Raw genomic sequence first — 23,912 nt, 5'->3', positions numbered from 1 at the left:
TTTTCTGTTCTGTGTCACATCAAATCATCACTACAAATCATGCTTGTGATATATCATTTGGGGCAATTTTTGGGTCCCTTCTTCTGTCAGATGAAAGAAGCCAGTTGCCTTCTCACAGTAAAAAGCAGCATCCACCCGCCATGGTTTGACTCCTCTCTTTTGAAACAGCTTCCTTAAGCTGTTCAGCAATTTGAAATGACCTTAGAGTAGAGCAAGGAGACATTTATGTTACCAGATCCACTGAAGAAATGAAGTTTGTCCTCATTAATCTGCTAGGCCAAAAGCTCAGTCTTGCAGCTTGAGCTCACCCCTACTTTTGTCAACAGATTTCACTAACATCACATTCTTAATTAATGAACAATGACTAATCTGAACAGTTCCTGCTTGGAGCACTGATTAATTACAAGGAACTGCTCTGAACAGATGATGTGTCTGTATTTATTTTGTATTTTGTGTTTGTCTGTGTTTTGTTTAAAACATTTTTCTTAAAGGAGCCCAAACGAATCCAGACAAATACATGGAGTACTGCTTTTTGATTAGCATTCAGGTAAATGAAGTTATATTTCTCTGCAGGAAGATCAAGAAACCTAGTGGCTAGATTTCATGCACTCTCTCCCCAAGTAATCTTATTTCCTCTGACAGTGCTCTCAGCTTTGTCAGAAGACTCTTAACACAGCATCCATTACACTTCCGGCTTTATCGGGGTTAAGAAGACACATTTCTTTTTAAGTTCCATTTAGGCTGAACTGCAAGAAAATGTTTTTACAACAAAGTGTCTTCCTATGGATGCATTTTTGTGCAATTTGATCTTGCTTTTTCCAAAAATTTTTATTCTATAAAACTTCAATTTCCCAACAAATCATTTTAAACGGCTCATCTGGTCCTTGCTGTTTAGATTTCTTCATGCATTTTACAGGGTAGGTATACTTTTCTGTAAGAGAAAGCATGCTGTTATGGTATAGAAAGGTAGTGTAATTATAACCAAAAGATACTGAAAATGAAAACTGGAAAATATTAAAACCAACCAAAAGATATCTAAAATGAAAATTGGAAAATATTAAAACCTACCAAAAGACATTTAAAATGAAAATTGGAAGATATTAAAACCGACCGACTGTGTTGCAGGATACAGAAATGTGGGACACGGTTTGTAGGACTCTGCATTCCATGTGCAAAGAATAATAAAATACTGATACTCAAGTCATGATTTGGGCTTTTATTCTCAAACAGTAATCACTGCCCTAAAAGGCAAGGAGCCTGAAGTGCAGAGAGGACAAGTGACACGCTCTGTGCCCACAGCTCTGCGAAGAATAGATTTTACGTTGCCTGATCTTTAGCATCTTATTAACTGAAACATGCTTTCAGCTACAGCAATGGGATTTGCTTGCCACAGTTGCATAGGCATGTTCACTCAAGAGCCCTGAAAAAACCTTCAAAATAAGAGCATCATAATATCCTATCTCTGTGTGATGTCTTTTTACACTAACATGTGATTAATTGTAAGCATCATTCATTAAATAATTTTCTGTGGGAAGGAAAAGGCAGTCAAGTATTTTATTTTCCAAATCGTCCCCTTGCATTAGTCTCCACTTTCTAGTTTTCCAGGATGCAAACAAGGTAGGTATGTATTAAGTTCCCTGATGAGTGAATTAGCTGAATATGGGCCTCAGAAATTAAAAAAAAAAAATAAAAATAAATTAAACTTATGTAAAGCCTCTTCACACTGCAAGAAAACACTCTCTAAGCTTGGACAAAATCTTCAGCCTGATGAAATGCATGGGAATTGGAAGTCACAGATCCAGTATAGCCAAGAACAATTATAACGTTTGTTATAATTACAGCAGTCAATAAAAATAACCTGTAAGGGCTTTTGGGAATGTTAGCATGCACTTTCTAACAGTCTGTGGAGATAGATCACTCTACGGATGGCACCAGCCTGTTAACACAGAGGATGTGGCTGCCTGTGAGTAGGGAGTAATTACACAAATATTCCTCTTTTCCCTTGCAGACATCATTATCTGTATCATCCCACATAATTTATCACCCAATACCAAAGTACCATTATGAGTAGATTATCCCATTCTATCTAAGTCAAGACATTAACATCGAAGTTGGGAATACCTCTGAAGAGGTACACCATGACCTGTGATGAAACAGTGTGCACAACTGGGCAAAAATGCTCCATGGAGACACATCAGGAAAATGAGATGCACAGAGCCATTCTCCTGTTTTCTTACTTTACTCTCTCCACAGTACATGGTCTCATGTTGTATTGCTTCAGAATCTACATGAAATGAAAACGCTCCTCCTTTTGTTTTATCAGGCACAGTTGGTGTGTACAAGATATCTTCATAAACATGCCATCCATCTGCCAGATATATTCAACCTATTTAAAAGGACATGCCGAGAGCCTGTTTTAACTTACTATACTGCCAGAAAGCTGCAGAGGTCTGTAGGCCTGTTATAGTTAATTCATGGCTCTGTACTAGCAGGAAAAAAAAGTTTCAATGGTAAACATCAGAATCTTCATTGATTACATAATCAGAAGATACATTAAAAATGCCAGAGGGTAATATATTCATAACAGGAGCACATTAGTTAGTAAAATCTTTCCTCTACTGATACAAAATTTCCTTATTTTACCGTCTAGAAATAGAAAAGTTAGAAATATTTTTCTATTCCAAAAGCAAATGCTCAGTGGCTGGCACAAGGTAACTCACCATGAATTAATTTTCTTCATCCAGAATGCGGTGACTCTTTCTGAGCAATCAGAGATTCACTTGGAAAATCAGACTTTTATACCAGATTGTTCATTTATATTTTATTTAGTAGATAAATAGCAGAAGAAATGCAGCAATGGAATCTAATTTAAGCAGAGCATGAACTGTCATGATTGCAGCCATTCATTAAAAAAATAAAACAAACCTCCTAATTCTTTTCAAAATTATTCCCTTGAGGTAAGATGCACATAAATATACACTGTTTAAAAACATACTCTTAAAATAAATTCCTTTATATAAGACATGCTTTCATATGTAATTGTTCCTTAAAAATGAGCACAGAGTGGATTTTTTCTTGCACTTGAATCTTTTTTTCCTCCAGATTAGAACATATTTTAAGAAAACCAGATAGAATCCATCTCCTTCATGTCAACCTCTTAGTTTGTAGCCCAAGGCTCCTTGTATAGTCAATGGAGAGAAATGGACATTTCTTAGGCATGCTTCACCAGTTCTCCTCCAGCTGTCTACTTGAAGGTGAGGTGAACAGCACCCCAAAAGTGTGTGCTTTCTTCAATTGGTTGCAAAAGGAGCCTGCGGTAACCTGCTCAAGTATAGCCATCTCTGCAAGAGTCATTGGCATTTGGTCCAAGGAATCCCAACTATTATACAAGTGCAGCAGTTGCAGAACACCCACACAGCATTTGTGTACGTGTGTTGGGTTTTCAAGTTATACTGTAAGCTGTGATGCACACTGTGTCTTTTTCATATAACCATCTATTGAGGACGACTTGGGTGTCTGTCACTAGAGACTTCCAGGTGCTGCTAGACTCAATCACATGCCTCTAGAGATAAGATATTTCAAATTCCTCTTATGTCAACTGAAGATATTTGGCACTTAAATCCTAGCTCACAACTTAGATGCAAAGCAGTATAAAGAAAAGAAAATGCATCCCTAGAGCTGTCTAGGAAATTGTCATAAGGGATATTTCTATGTAAAAAGGAACAATTTTTGACAAATGCTTTGCATTTTTTCTGCCCATAATTTGACCACCTGAAAGCAACCCCAATTGACATCATATTCCTTACAGAGAAAAAAAGCTATGACATGAATTGCTAACAAACAGCAAACTGGGATAAAGCATTGGAAACAACGACTTTAATCTCAGTTTATGGAACATCCCTGGTGTAAGGGCAGAATACAGCTCAGAGTAATTGGAAATGTCATGACTATTTGTTTCTGAATGTTAAGCACATCCATAATGTGCTTTTACAACAGAGGTGATTTCTAAGGCCTTAGCCATTACATAGGTTAGTCCATCATTCTGAAACCATAGAATCTTTTGAGTTGGAAGGGACCTTTAGAAGTAACCTAGTCCAATTCCCCTGCAATGAGCAGGGACACCTTGCTCAGAGTCCCCTCCAGTCTGACCTTGGATGTTTCCAGGCACAAGGCATCTACCACCTCTCTGAGAAACCAGTTTCAGCGCCTCACCACCCTTACTGTAAAGAACTTTATGTCCAGACTAAATCTCTCCTCTTTATGTTTGAAATGAACTCCCCTTGTCTAGTCACCAAAGACCCTGGTAAAAAAGTCTGACCCTTTCCTTCTTAAAGCTCCCCTTTAGATACTGAAAGGCTGCTCTCAGGTCTCCTCAGAGCCTTCTTTTCTCCAGGCTGAACAGCCCCAGCTCTCTCAGCCTGTCCTCATAGGAGAGGTGTTCCACCCCTTGGATCTTTCTGGTGGCCCTCCTCTTGATGCACTCCAGCAGGTCCATGTCTCTCCTGTATTGAGGACTCTACATCTGGATGTAATACTCCAGGTGAGGTCTCACCAGTGCAGAGAGGCAGGATCACCTCCCTCACCCTGTTGACCACACTTCTTTTGATGCAGCCCAGGATACGGTTAGCTTTCTGGAATGTGAGGGCACATTGCTGGCTCGTGTTCAGCTTCCATCCACCAGTACTTCCAAGTGCTTTTCAGCAGGGTTGTGCTCTATCCTTATGCCCTCCAGCTTGTGTTGATAGTGAAGATTTCCACAACCCCAGATCCAACACCTTGCACTTAAGTTCATTGAATATGAGGTTCATCTGGTACCACTGCTCAAGCCTGTCTAGGTCTCTCTCCCCCATGTCCTTCAGAAGTGTCAACTGCACCACACAACTTGGTGTTGTCCACAAACTAGCTGAGGGTGCACTCGATCCCACTGTTGTCATTGATGCAAACGTTTAAGAGCACAGGTCCCAGTACTGACCCCTGAGGAACACAGCTCATCACTGATCTCTATCCAGACACAGAGCTGTATATCAGCACTTCCCAGTGCTGCACATTGAAAGGTACCTGCAATAGCTCACACAGTTCTGAAAGCCTGTCTAAAATAAAGCAGTTCTTCTGTGTTGTTCTGTGGGGTCTGTTGTTGACCAAAGTCAGCACATGCTACCTACTAATCCTAACCTTGCTCCACTAGTACAGACTCACAGATGCTGAAAAGATAGAACTGTTCTTTATCTTAATGACTACACTTGGAGTCCATATGCTCATAGCCCATGCTTTAGGTTGCTTTAATGACTGTATTTTTTTTTGCAGGAGAAGGGAAGGGGTAGGTGTGCCATTATCTTAAGCTCCTCCTGGCCCTGTAGAAATGCAGTTAACAGTTTTTGAAGTTTTACCTGCATCTGAGAATGTCTGTGCCATAGAGTATACAGAGAGGGAACAAATGTCCCACGGTGTGTTCCATCTACCTGCCTCAGACTGACAGCCTGTCCTCTGCCAGCTGTAGCCGTGCCATAGGAAGATATGTTCCCAGCCTGGAGCTGCCCATCTGATCACAGCCCACTGCCAGAATTTCAAACTGAGCCATCCCACTATCACAAAAAGGGGCAGAGGTCAGACAGAAGACTTCTTCGCTCCATGTAACTGAAGCCAAAGGAAGATGTCTGACCAAGGCTAACCTGACCTTCGGTTTGATCATTTATTGGCCTGTAACTAAGACTTCTAAACTTCAAGCACTGAATTCAAAATAAAAAATGATAAACCCCAGTGGGTGGCTGAGGTGGGTGAATCAGTAACATCACTCATCAGCAAGTCCAACCAGCTCCCCTGTGCACCAGGAAGAACCAGCTTCCCAGTGCATAGCACTCTTGCTGTCACAATGCTGGTCTATTTTTCTCTTGGCTTAAGAGCTTCTCCTGCACTGACCTAGAAACACAACTCTCCAGTCTGCTACCCTCAGTTTCTTTTTTTTTCTTTTTTTCCCCTGCTCAAATACTTTATATAACTGTGTCATGCACCACACATATCAGTCTGGTACTTTTGGGATTAATAACATTTTTAACTCAATGGCACTGTATAATAAGTGAGAATCTGGGAATACAAATTCTTACTGCCAAAGGGTTATTTTAAAGAAAGATTAATCATTCACCTTACTATTTCTTAAATAGCCTTAACTATATGTTATCCCTAAGAAACTTTTGCTGTTATATAATAAATGACTAGCTAAAACCAGATTTGATAAAAATATACATATACATTTACTAAAAGATATCTTAAAAAAATCACTCCCCCCCCAGCATCATCAAACTCCTTCCAAATTCAATTGCAGAAAATTCTTCCAGAGGTGGGTGTTTTGTGTGAGAGACAGTGATCCATTATTGTATCCTGCAGATGCCATTATCGCCCATAAGAAGTGATTATGAAGGTACTGATTTTCTTCCCTATTTTTGAAAAGTCACACTGCAAACTTTCAGATCAGTGAGCTGCAATTTGCCAGTTCATAGTAATTAGCTGAAGTCATTTTGCTGTGCTGCACATTTAATCAAGTGGGTTTACACAAAAAACCTTAACATTTGCTTTGACACAATACAGATTAGGTAGGTGAGGGAGATTTTGGTAATGCACTTAACAGTGCACATATTTCTTGCAGGCTGATGGAACGAGGTGCCCAGGGAACTGGGTTATCAGAGCAATGACAACTGAACACACCTTTCACTCTTTTGCCAGGAGAGAGAACCAGCCTTGCAACGTGCCTCAACATGAGGCACTTGGAGCCAGATGTATAGTGTCACAGCAGATGTCAGTGGCATATGGAGGAAGGAAGGAGAAGATGATGATCTAAAAAACGAGGAGGCTACGCAAACAGATCTGATGCTAAAGCCTCAAAGCATGTCTATTGTAGGTCTCTGCCTCAATGTACCACTAATAGAAAAAGATTGTGCTAAAAAAAGCCCCAGAGCCTTTCAGTAGCAATTAAACTGGCACACATTGGGTTTGTTAGGAGGATCTCAGCTTTGCTTCCCTCCACTGTCACCTGGCACTGAGCTGTGCACTGCAGTGTGAGAGCTGTCCCTGTGGATAAGCCACCACGTCAGCAGCACTGCCCAAATCTGGCTCTCACATGCAGCCCGAGAATGATGGCAGCACAGTTCTCCTCTCAGTGAAACCTCCCATTTCCCAAGCAATTAAATGTTGTTTATATTTCAAACGATGTGCACGGGCTGAGATTGTCAGGCTTGATGTTACCTGAATCTTGCACAAGATGCATCCCCAGTTAGTTCACTCTACTGTAACTGCCATCTATTTATTTAAATTTCCAATCTGTTCTCTCTTCAGGGGATAATACACTGCCTGGCAAAGCAGCAGCTTCTCAATTTTTCAAATTATATTTTTTTTTAAATGGAAAACCACATGAATAACTTTCCTGTGCTCATAAAGAGACACTGTATTTAAAAGGGAAGTAAATACCAGGGTATCGTACATGACTTGCAGGTATTTATTTCTCTTTTTCTCAAAATGTTTAAAAACGTACATTCAGATATGAAGAGATGTCTTTGTTAGATTGTGGAACCACTTAACTACCTGCAGAAAGTAAGACAGATGTAGTATTTTGAAGGAGTTTATTTGCAAGAAGTGATTTCTGAAATGATTCAGATATGCTCAAATTAAGAATACCGTAAGGTTTGAAACTCTGCTTGGAAACACAAATGTCATGAGCACACAGATGAAATGATGTGTTCCAATCCACATAAACTGCTGTATTCTGTTTAAAGACAAAAGGTTCACCCATCTTTGGTTGTGTGATGCTCTGGACACCACGTTACTTGGCCATTTATAAAGCATTCAGGAAAACAGATATGCAAGTATGATCTCAAATATGTACTGACACAACTCACTCTGTGGTAATAACGCAACTGTGAACTGAATTGATTCTGAAGAATCAAAATCTGAAATGTGCACAAAACAAGAGAGGTGCAAAAAATCAGAAGAAAAGAAGGTTGCATTTTTATAAAGTAATAACAAAAGATGTAATATTTTGCTGGTTTTGTTGGCATGGGAAAGGACCACTCTCAAAGGCCTTTAAAGGTAGACTATTCATATTACAGTCACAATTCACTGTAAAATACCTTAGTTTACCAGACTTCACATCAGTGAAATTCTTGAGATAATTCATCAAAGAACCACAGACTTTTATCCAAGCCTGGAAGATCTCAGAAAAAGATGCAGAACTTTCATTAATCTGAATTATGCTTACTTTTAACTTATTCCTTGGCAATCAGATGATAGTCCATTGAAGCTACTTGCACTCTCATGTCAAGTTTTGGAATCAAAAAGCAAAGTTGAAGAGCACCTTCTGAAAAAGTGAAAATTTCCACTGCATTTTAAACCATTGGTGGTATTTTAGTTTTTACTTTTTTCTCCTTTGAGTCTGTTTAGTTTAAAAGACAAAAACAAAACAAAAAAAAACCAAAAAACACTCCAAAACAATCCACAAAACCAAGCAAAAAATAACTTATCATGCAAAATAAATTAAATAGCAGTTTTATCTTCCCAGCTAGCTCGCAAACATGAAATAACTGTTACAAATGGAGAGTTGATAAGCGTAGCCCTGGCATAAACAGGAGCTTCTTCATGTTACCTATCAAGTCTGCTGGAGTTCATTCCATTCCTATAATCCAGGCTCAGTTTTCTTTTGCCTTCTTGTGCTAAATCTGCTGTGACCAATGAAGAAGGCTTCAAAACACTGTATAGGAGTGCATTAAACACATTTAAACCAAGTATTTTGTGACAAGTCATCTTCCCAATGCAGTAAATGTCCTCTTTCTATGAACTATCATCTCCTTGGCTTCTCTCTCTTTTGGACTTGGCTGTGACCAACGGAGAACATCACTCACAAATTATCAATGCCGAGCAGCTCAAAAAGCATTTAATCACTGAGAGCTAGTAGTGTGGGCCTAAATTTTTAGAGCTACTGGCTCAGATTCATGAGACCTATCCCCAAAATGCTGGCAATATGTCACTGCCACGTAGTGAAAAGTGGCAATGGCAAAATGTAATAGGTGGATAGGGAAATAAACAACACTGTATACATTTAGAGAGAAGAAAAGTGAATATACTCTTGGCTATAAGCTACAGAAAAAAAATGTTCACACTGCCATCAAGGAAATAGTTATGAAGGATTGCATTTGCAGGACCCTGAAGACCTCAGTGGAGGAAGAAAAAAAAAAAAGACAAAATAAAAGAAGAAACAGAAAAGTAAAATGAGTGCCATTAAATACTGCTGTCCAACACAGTTTAGAATAAGAAGTAATGATGAATTGTGCTAGCTCACAGTTCCCCTTATTAGTTCCAACTACTCCTGCATTAAGCAAGTGTTCAAACCAAGTTATTTCCAGAAATAAAGGGATATTGGATACTCTGCAGGCAGCATGGAATGGAGATTAAGTCATAACCCCTTAAGGTATTGTGGGTATGCATGTCCTCACATGCAGTGGAGGTATTCCAGCCCCCAGCTCCCAGCCCCAGTCACCAGGCACTGTATTTTGAGAATCCAGTTGTTATTTCACTGAAGCTTCATACTAGTAGAGATTACCTGGGTGAAATTTTTAATGAACTTCTGTTTCCAGCGAGCATAAAAGTGCACTCTCCACTCTATCACTCACTTTTCTCCACAGCAGTGACTGCCACAGGAGGTGGCTTTAGCACATGACACACAGAGGAATATGGCAGCAATACTAAGGTGAGAACTTCCAGTCAAGTCTGCTATACAAAAGCAACGACTTCTTTAAGTCTTGTACTGCAGTTTGTGGAAGGTGAAAAAAGATACTGTCACCTTTGTTATAGACCCAATAAATATCTGAAGACTACAACGGGAGACTGTCTGATGAATCTAGTTCATCTCAGCTCACTGTTACATTTCTTTGCCATCAACAATTTCCAAGGTTATTCTGACAACAAAAGTTCCTTGGACTCAGACCAAGTTGTCTACATCTGTGATTGCAGAGCAGTGTCTTGGGATGACAGATGTTTAGCTATTTGGCATACTTTTCAGCTAGTGTTGCTCAGTGAAGTTCTGGAGGCACTGCAGGAGCTGAAACCAGCACGCTGGGGACTTGCAGCTCTATCTGGTGAGATAGCAGCAGAACTCAGGACTCTTTTAAGGTGAATATCATGGGGAGGTCATGACTTAAGAAAACAACTGCAGGGCATCTGCTCAGCAACCACACTTTCAAGGTAAATCCTATCAAGAGCAGATATGTTTTGAACCTCTTCTTTAGGATGAATTGTTCAGGCTCTGCAGCAATGCAAATCTGGTGTCACCCAGAGAACAGATACACTGACACCAAGTTTTATAGATATGTGCATATACAAATGTATGTATGTATACATAAATATATCTTCTGTTAGTTTCACTGAAGCTCACATTTAAATTCTGAATATGTGATGACACAAACTGCTCCTTCTCACAATGAAAGCTGTATCTTCCCTGTAGTTTTACCTATATTTTTAGGATGTCACATAGGCCTCATGGTGAGTCTGTCTTGCCAAAGGAAGGCCCTAATGTTCTACTCTCTTTTTCACAGGTATTGGCCAAAATTATACTGGAAAAGTTAAACAGAGCATAGGACTCATCCGTATAATAACTGGAAGTCATCTTTACTCTCTAGATAACATTGTACAATGGAACCAATTGAGAAGGGAGTGGGTGTTTTTTTTTTTTTTGTTTGTTTTCCATCCCCAACAACCTGTACAGCTACAGAACTGGTTACTTTAATCTTGCTTAATTAACTAAGTTTCTAAAAGCGTAGTATGTTATTTTGCTGGAATTTAATGATTTTTAACCCATAAAAAATAAACTTACCATTTTGAATTCTCAGTTTCCTGTATTTATTTGCACTGGTCAAATGTCCTTCAAGAGAATCAAAGCTCTAAAAACTTGAAATAAGTTTTAATTAAGCATGGAAGCTTCCCAGACAGAAAAGAAAACTCTTTCTAAATACAGACATCTCAAATATCTTCTGGAAACACACATTCTCTTTCCCCAAGCAATGTCCAACCATACGGAAGAAATCGCCCAGACTTCTTGTATTTTCTGGCTTAGCTCAGGAAACCTCTAGGCCTTACTACACTAAGAAAAACTTCCCTATAAAAGATTAACTCCTAAAATATTCAATTGAAAACAGATTCCGGAACAGATGGATCTAAAACTACTGTACTGTATAACCTCTAGAGGAGCTGGACTGGAAGCTCAGTAAGAAGTAAAAAAATCTTATACTTGGGCTTCATTCTTCTTTTTCTCTTGGCCTATCAATCCATATTCATTATTTTAATTTTTTTTCAGTTATTTAAAGAGTTATTTAATAGAGGAGTTTATGCAACCAGAATATTAGTTAGCTAAACTAGCAACCAACTGATGTAACAGTGACCAATGCAGTACTCAAAGAGACAGTAGGGTGCATCTCTGCTCCATGCTTCAAGGATGCAACACTGCACTGTTCTCCAGCAGCTTCCCAAACATGTTTCAAAGTTAGAACACAGGCACGTATGTTGACAGCTAGATAGCTTGCATCTAATCTGGGTAATTCCAAAACAGTGGCAAGAATCACAGTTTCTTGTGACCTGTCTGGCACACAGCAAAGTAATGTGCTTGGCCACCACATGGGGAAAGAATGCCAAGCTCAACTGCTAAACGCTGAATGAAAACCAAGACAACTCTAAGAGGTATGAGGAGTTGTTTACTTGACTTTTAAAATTATTTATTTACTACAAATATTTTTATTTCTTTGCTTCCACATTTGTATGTTAACTTTTATAGACAGAAATCTTCACTTTGGTAAAATACTGTCATTGAGTGTACCCAGAAGAAGCAAACAAGCAAGCACATAACAAAACAGTACATTAACTTGTGCATGTAACTCCCTAAAGAGGGAATGAAAGAATGGATAGTGTGTGTCAGACATAAGTTGTGCCACTGCACCTGAGGGTGCGTTAAAATTCAGCTCCCAAGAGCAATTGAAAAACCAGGAATTTGGACAGTCACATGCATGCAATATATCAGTCAGTGAAACTTAAAAGCACTTTAAGAATCAGTCTCTTAATACGAAATATATGTGTAACAGGTTGTCTTATTATGAGAAAATTTCCAGAGCAGACAATGACATCAACTGAGCAGAAAAAAACCCCACCATCTAGTATTCTGTAAATTGCGTTCCAGCTGTTAAAGCACAGCAGGATGGACAGATACTATACATTCCTAGCAGGTGGGTGAATATTATTATGACTGGCATAAAAATGGCAGAAGAATTAGGGATAGGTTAACAGGGCAAGTAATGAAATAGATCACAGAGAAATCACCTCCCATGTTCTGACTTCTGGATGGCTGCTGCTCTTAAAGAATAATGCACTGCAAAGTATCAAATGCTGCTTACCTTTCAATTTTTCAGCCAGCAAAGCAGCTTCGTGTTCAGAATAATGCATTATTGCTGGAGGAGAAGGAGGGCGCAGTCTGTCTTCTTCCATTTTACGTCTGTGGCGTTCTTCTCGGGCCAGCATTCTTTGTTTGCATTCCCATTCATAAAAGTCATCTCTTGCCTGAGCAAAATCAACATGAAGGCGGCCTGAATCCTTTTTGTCTGTGCTAGATCCTAATCTCATGCGGTAACCTGAAATCAACAAGCAGAACTAACTGTTGCAGGACTTCTTTCCTCATTTATTTTCTTTTTTTTTTCTTCCCCTCAAGTGCAGTTGATATATGCAATCACATGCTCTCCCTTATCTACACAGTATCTATCGACCACTGTGCTTTCACAGGAAGATAAACACTCATTCACTTTTTTTTTTTCTTGCAATTTTCTGCATCACCTATCAACATAATAGATGAGCTGAAAAAGTAGCCCCAAAGGTACAAAATCTACATTCCTGCTCATAAGCATTTCCAAAAATGTCATTTTTCCAACTGATACTCCTAATGCTTATTAAAGGAAAGGGTAACTAAACAAAAGCCACCACTAAAAAAGGATCCACTTTAGTTTGAATGTGAAGTCCTTCTTCCCCTGCTCCTGTCTAGATCATGTACGGTTTAGTGCTGTTGTCCAGCCCACCAGTGGAATGGGAATTGTGGGAAAAGGATGAAATTTATAACATCATGACCATAACTGAATGAGAAAATTGTATTACATAAATTTCTGAGCCACAAAGAAGGTGATGTCATATCTGTGTTGATGCTAGATCTCAAATTTTGAAGCTTCCTAATTACAAATACCACATAATCTGGCAGCAAACATAAACCACCTATAAATTAATCTGATATAAAGTCAATAATAATATAAAAACATTAAGTTAAGCATTCTTTAAACCAGTTCTAAGACCATGGAAAGATTTATCAGACATTTGCAAGACCTCTTTCAGAACAAATAACCTATCACATCTCATCTTTAGAGATCTACATATTCATAATTTGATCAATGTATCATACAGTAAAGCTAGCAGACTGTAATGGCTTTGTTTATGTCAGGGGCTGTACGAGAACATAATAGGGCTCTGCTCTGAACTGAAATCTCTGACTGCATTCAAAAGACGAACAAATCACACCAAAGCTATAAAAGGAGCCTTTCATGGCCATCCAGCAGAAGAACATATGCTGGGCACTAATCCTTTTTCAACTTTTATTTCCAAGGCTGAAAGATACTCACAGAGCACTTTCTCTGACTTTTAAAATGCTGATTCAGGGAAGATGTTAGAAAGCTCTCTGCACCAAGCAGAAAGCTGTAAACAGATCTCCAGCTGCAGGTAAAATTAATCAGTCTGCACAGGGCTAGCTCAGATTTCTCTATGTCAACATGCTGCCATAGATGCAGAAGCAGATCAGCCCAGCAGTGACTTCTTGAATCATGGAATGATGCGGGTATAAGCTCTGGGCAGGACTGGGACATATGAGGCTCTTCAGAAACACTCACTTCTACAACTATCATGAAACAGCCCCAGGGACAGGAAGGTCCCCTTCAAAATTGCAGGAAAAAGGAAGTTGGACATTTCTGAACAGCAATCTGAAAGAACCTACCTTTCAGTCATGTGTTTTGCCTGTGGTTTGAAGAGCTTCAGCACCTCACCACTGAAGTTAAAACTCAGTTTTGAATTCTCTCCAGAGACATCAAAGTTAAGGCTTGTGTAGTAGATTAGGAGCATCTTTGAAAAATGCGTATTTAGGCATAGTCTGTTTTACTACTGCAAAAACATCTTGCAGTATGAATAGAAAGGACTGGCTATACCACTCCACAGAAGACAACATCTACACAAAACATTAAAATTGAAATATCTACACAAGACATTAAATGACTGCACATATAGTGATCATAGAATCACAGGATCATTAAGGTTGGAAAAAAACACTAAGATCATGTGGTCCAACCATCAGCTCATCATCACTGTGCCTAGAAAAGCATGTGCCTCAGTGCTATATCTATATGTTTTGTGGACATCTCAACAGATGGCGATTCTACCACTTCCCTGGGCAGCCTGTTCCAACATCTCATCATTGTTTCTGAGAAGAATTTTCTTCTACTATTCAACCTGAACCTCCCTGAGTTCAACTTAAGGCCACTACCTCTAATCCTATCGTTGTTATTGCAGGAGAAGAGACTGACCCCCACCTCACCACAGAGTCCTTCAGGTATTTATAGAGAGCGACAAGGTCTCCCCAGAGTCTCCACTTCTCCAGAATGGACAATCCCAGTTCCCTCAGCTGCTTTGCATAAGACTTGTGCTCCAGAACCCTCACAGCTCTTTTGCCCTTCTATGGATATGCTCCAGAGCCTGAATGTCCTTCTTATAGTGAGGAGCCAAAAACTGAACACAGTACTTGAGGTGCAGCCTCACCAATGCCAAGCACAGAGGGACCATCACCTCCCTCTTGCTGCTGAACGCACTCTCTCTGATACAAACCAGGATGCCACTGGCTTTTTTGACCATCTGAGCACACTGCTGGCTCATGTTAGCTGCCTGTGAGCTAATGCCCTTAGGCCCCTTTCCTCCATGCAGTTTTCCAGTCCTTATTCCCCAAGCCTGCAGTGATGCATGGGGTTGTTGTGACTAAAGTGCGGGACCTGGCACTTTTTAAAGTTGATACAGTTGAGAGCCTCATGCCATTGATTCAGCTCATTCAGACCCCTCTGTGTGTGATCTTCACATAGATAAACACTTTCTCTCGACTTGGTGTTATCTGCAAACTTAATCAGTCCTCTTATCCAAATCACCAGATATTAAACAGGACTGGTCCCTGTACCGACCCCTGAGGAACACTTCTTGTGATCAGTTACCTGGTGGATTTAACTCTATTCACCTTCCAAATCAAACAATCTGGGTGCTTTTTGCTTGACATTTCCCTTCAAATCTCCTGTGGAAGTAGCCTGTCAGTTAGGAAGAGCTATGTCTTTCATTTTTAAGCAAGAACACCAGATGGAAAGCTCACGCTAAATGTCTCAGAGGTCCCTCAAAGCCAGAAGATGACAAAAGCTTCAATGGACCTGAGGAGGAGATCTAGTTTCCAAAGTTTACAAGCTTGGGGTGAAGACATGCAAACAAGGGGACTGCTTGTTACTATAAAGTCTCCTCTGCTTTGCTCCACCTTCTATTCAGAGAGCACCCTACCTTTTCCCCAAGAAGTTTACATGTAGCTTTCACCACAAGATATTGAGAAGAATTACAGATATTCTATACCCAGCGAGACAAAACAGAAGAGTGAAAAACAAGAAGAGTGGTCTTTCAGCCTGGAAATCTGAACTAACTAGGAAGCAACTCTGTGTTTTTGTCCCTAGAGATATAGACATGAAGGGATCAGTGGTGAAGTTACTCTGATAACCATGACAAATGTTACACCCAAGATACATTCCGCACATTGTGACTGTTTTGTGCCAAAATGGTGTTATCAGCAATGCAAAAGGACATTGCTAGGGTTCTGGGTCTTGTGAAACTAAAATTAGATCTCCCAGCTGGGCTGCCCTTTCCAGGAAGACATATTCTCTCTTCCTCTCCCCTATTTTTTGCCTCGTTGGCAGGCGCATGTTGGATATGGGCACACTGAGAAATGCAGAACTGCAGGAGCAAGGTCCTTTAAGCCATGCTTACTGTGAAAAAGAAATATTGGAAAGGGCTGTGCTTGTACAGTTTTGTACAGGCACCCACCTAGTGGAGTCCTACTGAAGTCTTACCTTATTTTTGAAATAAATGGGGACAGCACAGTGTAAATTGTAGTCCTCTATAGCACCAGACAAATGGTTACCTTCAGGTAACCAGTTTAACTGCCTCCAAATGAACAGATTTTTGAAATTGCCAGTGAATCACACTGAGATAATCACACTGCTTGTTTAATTGTTAAGGCTGAAGGTGGTCAGCCAGCCAGGTGGCTTTCACTAGCATACAGACTAAGAATGACTTCACTTGGAAGGGACCCTGGACATCATCTCATCATCTAGTCCAATCACCTTCCTAGGTGACTTCAAAATTAGATCAGATGGCTCAGGGCTTGGCATCCTTCCCTTAACAGAAAAGCAAATCCGTTTTTGGCATGTCTTCTTGTTCCCTCCTAAATCAGGCTTTGGAGACATTACAGGACCAGTGACCTCTCCTGTGAAGAACAGACTCCTTGACAGGCTGACAGACAGCAAGACACCGTGTACCACTATGAACCTATGTGTAGGCAATGATGCAGGACTGGCAGGATCTATTTTATATATGGGATCCTCAGGCACTCATCTGTGATGGCAGATCTGAGCTGCAGGGCAGCTGGATGGCAGGCTCTTTTCCGACACCATGTATCTGTATTGATGTTTGAGGGTATCTACTACACCAGAAAATCACCTGCCTGTTCCACCCTTCCTGCCCTGTCAATGAATTGTCCTCATAAAACCCTTTTCCCAGCTTTTTGCTCAGGACTGCAGCTAGCACTAACTGTGTGCCTGGCCTGTCATTTTTTATTTCAGTTTCACATATACAATGGCAGAGGAAAAATCTGGGAACTTGCCAAGATCCTCACTTTAAAGGAGTAGAAGCAAGAAAAATTAATGAGGGTGCTAAATAAAAATCAAACACTGTATTTCCATATCACTGATCTAGAAAAACTCCACAGTTTGACTTACCTTTGAGTGTTGTAATAGTGGGGACCAGTCAACAACTGCTAACTGGGGATCTAGATCAGAGTGCTGACGATCAGTGAGAACATGAAACAAAAACTAGCATGCAGTACTAAATGGAAACTCACATGGGAAGATACTGTCAGAGGAAAAAAAATGCATCCTTAGGATTTTGGGATATAAGCAGGTTTGTCCGAAGCCACTTGTTTGGCCCTTATTTCAAGCACAGGGCCATCCAGGTTTGCAGGAGTTTCTGACACATTACCCATAAGGGTAAAGTACATAGTTTGAAGAAAAAGCATTCTTATGGGGTGACATGTTGTTTGTGGAAAGCCTTCTCCTTGTGAGATCAAAATGTAACTTCCAGGATAAATGAAAACCTCACTCAAGTAGGCTTTTTTTTTTTTTTTATCATGGGTTTCTACCCATCTCCCAGTCTCCTTTTATACACTTTTAGTTGGGAGTGGAAAGGAAAAAATTCAGCGATTAAATTGCTTAATGGATTTTCTAATCACTTGCATTACTCTGATGATAAGCACAGGATAAATACTGTGTTTGATGAGATTAGATGGGGTAGACAGATAAAACTGATTAGGTAGACAAAATTATCACTGTATTACAGATATCAAAGGCAGGATTCTTCCCTAATGTAATATGCATACTGTATTTACCACAATTTCTGTTTGTATTTCTCTTGTCTCTTCCAGGGAAAATAAAAGGCCTTAACAATACGCTTTTCCCTCATCATTTCAGAATATATTACATTTGAAAAAAAACACAACATTGATTAGAAAAACATAATATTTCAGTTCAAACAAAAGGTGCCCCTGCCTAATGCCTGACCTCCTTGCCTTGCAGTGCTCGGGGACGTTCAGTGCTCCTTGTTCCATCTATAAAGGTCTGCAGAAATTACTGCTGGTGGCAAAAAAGGAAGGAAATCTGCCTGCTAAATGGCCCTGCTTTTCTCTCAGCTTTACTGTTTGTTTGTTTGCTTCTCCAGATTTGGTCACAGGCACTAAGTTAAAAGTTTTAAGAGGGAGGAGAAGAAAGGAAAGATGGAGAGAGAGAGGGTAGAGAGGCAGTGGAAGCAGCAGTGTCACTGTGATGAAATGAATGGGAAGAAGGAAGGCTGAGAGAACAGGACAGAGAAAAGGATCAAGTAATCAGGAATAAGATGGCAGAAAAATCATAAATAGAGGATGAGAAAGGGAATCTGCCTCCTTTGTTCCGGGTGCACACATAAGTGAGGGCAAACAATAGCATGGGAAATTTTCTAGCAATCATCAGATCTGGTGCTCCAGGATTATTTCATAGAGAACCGAAACAAAACTTCACTTTGAGTGAGACAAAGGGTACATTCAGCTGCAGAGAACTGGGAAACTGAGACAATGGGACATTGGCTCTGCTCCAGAATGGCAATCTGTATATTTCTGCAGCTTTCTATAGCCTCTTTCTTGCCATTTCTCTTTTTATAACTTATTATATAGAGTAACGCTGTCTCTTGCTGCATTTGTTGAACCTTCTCTTAGGTCCTTCACAAGCACTCTGTTGCTGGTGGAGCCTCCTTAGGACAGAAGTTGGGAGCTGGGAAATGTGCTGCCTCTTACTACCGAGAGGTCTGTAACCTGACCTCATAAATTACAACATTACGGAAGTAATACATGAATGAACATGTAAACAGGAAGGATGGAAAATAGGAAGAAGGAATGAGGAGGCAGGAAGAAATGGGGCGAAAGTAAAATAATTAATTAAAAAAAAAACAACAGGAGAAAAATGCATAAAGGAATGAAGATCTGAAAGAAACATCAAAATGCAGAAATAGTTTAAAGAAATCCATACGTAGGTCTTATGATTCACAATTTTGTTTAGCTATTTGAACTAATATTTAAATCAGGCAGCCAAGTTAGAAGGAAAAATATATGAGAGAACTTTTTTCTTGACTATACGTTCCAAAAGCTCAGATGTTCTTTTTTTTTTTTTTTTCTTTCTTTCTTTCTTTCTTTTCAAGATGCAGCCATTGGTGGTTTAAGAAACCACTTGTTTCTAACTGTGTGAGCCTCCTATGAACATCGAGAGTGTGTCTTGCTGCAAAACAAAAACTGGTTAGGATGTGAGCTCAGACAAGGTACCCCAATCATTAGCTGCATCCCTAGCTTTTGGGAGGTCACAAGGGGTGTCTTCAAGATAATCCTACACAAGCTGGGTAAGCCTGTCTGTGTCAGCTGTCTTTGATCAAGGAGCAGACTCCAGCCCTCATTCATTTATGAATACCTTGTATGTAGGGTGAGGATGTTACATGATACTTGTGAGGTCAAACAAAGACAGAGGGTCTCAGAGGGATAAAGGGACAGAAATCAGAAAGAGGGGTGAACCAGTCAGTGGAGACACACAGGCAATGGGACCTAACTCATGAAGGTGGAGGAGGGCTCAGGTGGGAAGTCAGTCCTGATATAAAGGGACACTGGAGACACTGGAGCCTAATTTGAGAAAGTAAGGCTGCTGCTTTTCTTCCTCTTCTTTTTGTTTTTTTTTTTTCCCTTTACCCTGTGAATTAAGAGTTTTGTGGTCTGATTCTTTGTGGGAAAATGAAAGAGATTCTGGAATTTTACATTTAAAATACTGTGGCACCCGTGATTCTGGGAGTCAAAAGGCACAGCCCACAGATTGGTCTTAGAATCTAACCCAGGTGGTTGTACACATAAAGGTAGACTTTATTCACACTGCTCTGCAAATCTGTAAAAATATGCCAATGAAATTGCCAGGCTATCACAGAAATTGGCACTGGAAAACAGTAGTGTTCCTGGCCTGGTGCCCTCCTCTTTCTACAACCTGTGAGCAAAACTATATAAACCTGTGTAAATCGAAAATAAGATTATTCTGTAGTGAATTTCAGGGTCTGTTGCATTGTTGTGGGATGGCAGGAAATTGCTCCTGGGTACTCAACATACAAAATGGTTCTCAAGTTTTGGCAGACACAGTGAAATGCCCCTTGCCACTCCAAGCTACAGCCACTGAGCTTAGAAAAGACTTGCTGGGATAAGAGCTAAGAAAATAAGCAAACATTAGCATCACAAAATACAAATGAGAAGCAAGGAAAATCCATTAAAGAATGTGAAGTACCAGAAAGGTAAATGGCTTTATCAACCATGAACTCCTCTGCAAAACGAATGTGACAAAAATTCTTCTTGCTTTTCCGAATTGCCGTTATATCTCCACACTGCTCAAAGACTTCCTGAATAATTTCCTCTGTTGCATTCTCTGGTAATCCTCCAACAAACACTGTTTTACACCCAGGAGGTCTCTCTCTTGTTGAAGGTGGTGGAAGATCTAAGTCAAAACAGAAATCACATTGGAATACAAAATTCATCTTCTGATCTGTTGGTTCTGGGCAGCAACAGTTATTTGACATAGCATGGAAGCAGGAGAGAGGGAGAAGCAAAAGAATTGAACAGTGCAGAAATTGTCCAAAATGGACTACTTGAATCTAAACCTTTTAAAGTTTTAGGTGGCTTTTCGGAGTCTAATTCCTGCCACTACAGGTCATTCTCCAGGCTGAGGTCTAAAAGGACGTCTTTTCCCTGCACAGTCTCCTGTTAGAAAATACACAAAAAATGGAAAGTACTCTGTTTCAAAGCAGATGGACTTCTGTACCTTCACCATCTTCAGCTTACACCCACCACTCACTGCACTCACCAGGTTGCAGCAGTTTAAGCCCCTGATGGAGCCCATGAAACCAGGACTGGGCAGCCTTCCCTAGTTTTAGCATAATTCCATTTCTTTCTAAGAGTGCAGGATCAGAGCAAACAGAAGAAACAAAGCAGGAAACACAATGAAGTGACAACATGATGAAGGCGCTCTGCTGGTTATCTGTTCTGTCTTTGTGCCAGAAAATGGAGCGGATGCTGGCGTGCAGGGAGGATAACCTCACTGTTTTCAAGTACTTGTGAGAATGAGTAGCTAGGAATTTTATTTTTATGTATATACATATATGGACACTTAAATCAGAAAACTATTAAATTTTTGAGGGCTGTGTGAAAAATATGCTCTGTCAGAACACTCCACCTTGTTTTGATGCAGCTTGCTAGAGCATTCATCTAACAGTAATTCTGTGAGCAGAATTTTCTGATTGATATGAATTCATTTTTTTGGCCTTTTAATATACTAAAGGGGGTACAACGTTAAAATATCAATATATATACATTCACACAGTCAGTTTGATTAAGCCATGATCTAGTTACATTACAAATTCAGACCACTAGACTATTTGCTTAAATTTCTCTTTTGTCTTCATAATGATGGTGAAAGCAGCTGGTCTGACTGCTATAAAACTAAATTCCTGGGGTTGGCACAAACAAATTAGTCTTTTTGCTCTGCCCTCATCGTGGTGGCTCAGTGGGAAGTTTTCCATTTGCAAAGTCCCAGAAGGGGCAGAAGGAAGCCTGGTCCTCAAAGGAGAGAAACAACTCATCTGCATGCTGACTCCCAAACTATGGCAGGAGAGGAATGACAGCTTCCCTTTCTCTCTACCCTGCTCATGTGCTGACCTATTCAGAGCTTGGGTACAAGGTGCTCTGTACAGGGCCATCCATGTTCATCCACGGAGGAGCCCAGGTTGGTTCCAGCTGTGTGTGGGCATAGAGAAGATTGGTGCCATATAACTAGCACAGACACATGGACATATTTAGTGAATATAATCTTATTTAGGTTTGCCAGTTATATCCCCAAAGCCAGATTGAATAGATTTGGGCCAGAACTCCAAATTCCCTGCCTGTTTAGCACACTATCACTGCACTAAGGCTTTCCGTTAGCTGGCCATGGGGAGAGTCACCAGGAAGAGCTCATGAGGTGAAAAGTCCTTGGTATTCCCTACTCATGGCTCAGAAACATCTGCAGGATGGACTTCTGACTCAAACCTCCATAAAGGACATCTTGAGAAGTGATTCTCCATAGTGATGCTTTCACCATCCAACACCTGGTCAGACACAGGACAGTGAGTGGCCAATAACATCCAGCAGATAAAGTCACTGCTTACTTGGACTGAGTTATATTTTGTGACACTGTGATGTAAAAGAAAGACAGATTTACAATACAAGTATTGTAGTTTTTCAGTCTCTGTTAGCCTTAAGTAATTCACTTTCCTTTTTGTGCAAGCTGTCCAATATTTTACATGACCTCGCAGAGATGAGTGGGCATGCTCTGATACTCCACTATGATTTACACACAGCAGAACTTATAAAAAAACCACCATTCTTGACTTACTTTACTTAAAAAACATAGTTTTATCAGCTAAAAATGTTTCAGAAAATACATTTAGGAAAACAACATTTTTTCATCGGGCTCACTTACTTGGGTTTGGAGGGAAGAGTGTGCAGCTTTTGCAGTGAATTATTTCCTTGACTACAGGCACATCTGTTGGCGGTGGTGGTGGCACTAACCCCATGCCTGGTATCATTGGGTTAATCGAAGTGATTCCAGTCATCATGCTAAGGCTTGGATCAAAGCCTGGTACACAGATTGAATCTGTAAATATATAACATAAAATCCTGGCTTTTAAATCTTAAAGCTACTATTTTCTTGCACAGTTTCGGTTCAAGCTTCTTTTTTATTTTCTCAGCATCACTGTCCAAAAAATGAGAAAAGGAAGAAGTAAAAAGGATAAAGGGAAAAGGAGGAGAGGAAAGGGGAGAGAGAGGGCAGTGAGCCAGAGAAGGAGTGGGAAAGAAGGAGAGAGGTGCATTTTCACTGATTCATTCCAAGGAAAAAGATTAAACTATGCATAAAGGAAGGAACGTTATATAATTTAAAATATTAACATGACTGAGTGAAACACATTGCATTAAAGTGTAAAACCACGCATCATGAATATCTGCCATTACCTGGAATGCAATTTTCTATTTCATAATGCCGTTGTGGTGTTTACATTGCCTTCTGATCGGAGCATACAAAGAATATCACTTAACATTGATATGCCCTCTCCATCTAATTGTCAGACAGATTTATCACAACATATTCTTCTGACATGTGACCTTGATTTACAAACACCATGGAGAAATACTGATTTTTGGCTGTTTTATATAAGTGTAGTTATCCAAGACTTCCAACCTCTTTATCCAGGAATATAAAGTTTCAGCTGCATAAAAAGGGGTCTTTCTGAACCTTGGAATTAATTCCTTCTTGTCCTGTTATTTAATCGGATTAGTAGATTCTCTTCAACACACATATCACTAAAATGCACCACTGTAGACCCATAAAGTAAAATGTGTATTTGGCAAATACTACACTTTCTCCTTCCTGATCTCTTAGCCAAGACTTCATACATACTATTTAAAGCTGAAAGATTTACAGGGGAACACCAGTGCTGTTACACCAGCACTTGTAATAAGCAGATGTTTTAGATGAACTGAGAGCCAACTTCTGAAATTTGCTTTTTTCAAAAAACAAGGCTTTGAGCTTCTGGAGGCATAATGAATAAAATATTTTAAGAGACCAATCTCTTTGTTGGCACAACACTGCTGCTATTTGGTATCATCAATTATTTAAAAGAAGAGAGTTACTTTGGTGTTCTACAGGTTTTCTGCTGAGTTCTCTGGCTAGCAACTGGAAAGTATTTAATGATACATGTAAACACGGGGTTTGGTAGCTTGGGAGCTTGTTTGTTTTGAAGAAGCAAAGAGGGAAACAACTCCTTCCCCAGGATTTCTTTTTTTATGTTTAGGAAACTCGAGCTACATTTTGCTACAAGGCATCATGATCAACTGAATGAAACCAGAGAGGCCCGTTTCTTTATCCTAAATC

At 39.9% G+C, this 23,912-nt stretch overlaps 1 protein-coding gene across 3 annotated transcripts in view; it reads right to left on the bottom strand.

Annotated features, from left to right (window-relative positions):
- ENOX1 (ecto-NOX disulfide-thiol exchanger 1) overlaps positions 1–23,912 on the bottom strand; it is a 360,202-nt gene that overhangs the window by 80,782 nt on the left and 255,508 nt on the right. For 2 of the 3 annotated variants that reach the window (XM_065743988.1, XM_065743989.1), the window contains exons 6-8: positions 22,464–22,637; positions 20,238–20,444; positions 12,420–12,653 (exon numbers count right to left, since the gene is read on the bottom strand). In XM_065743988.1, the coding sequence (XP_065600060.1) occupies positions 12,420–12,653; positions 20,238–20,444; positions 22,464–22,637 (615 nt within the window). The remainder of the gene's footprint in view (positions 1–12,419; positions 12,654–20,237; positions 20,445–22,463; positions 22,638–23,912) is intronic. The other variant, XM_065743990.1, reaches the window with a different exon arrangement.

The sequence above is a fragment of the Cyrtonyx montezumae genome, unplaced genomic scaffold (assembly GCF_038088225.1).
Source record: "Cyrtonyx montezumae isolate F1298 unplaced genomic scaffold, pur_monq_1.0 scaffold_3, whole genome shotgun sequence".
NCBI classification, from domain to species: domain Eukaryota; kingdom Metazoa; phylum Chordata; class Aves; order Galliformes; family Odontophoridae; genus Cyrtonyx; species Cyrtonyx montezumae.
The sequence above is the reverse complement of the archived record's forward strand: the minus strand, read 5'-3'. Positions and strand labels throughout refer to the sequence as shown.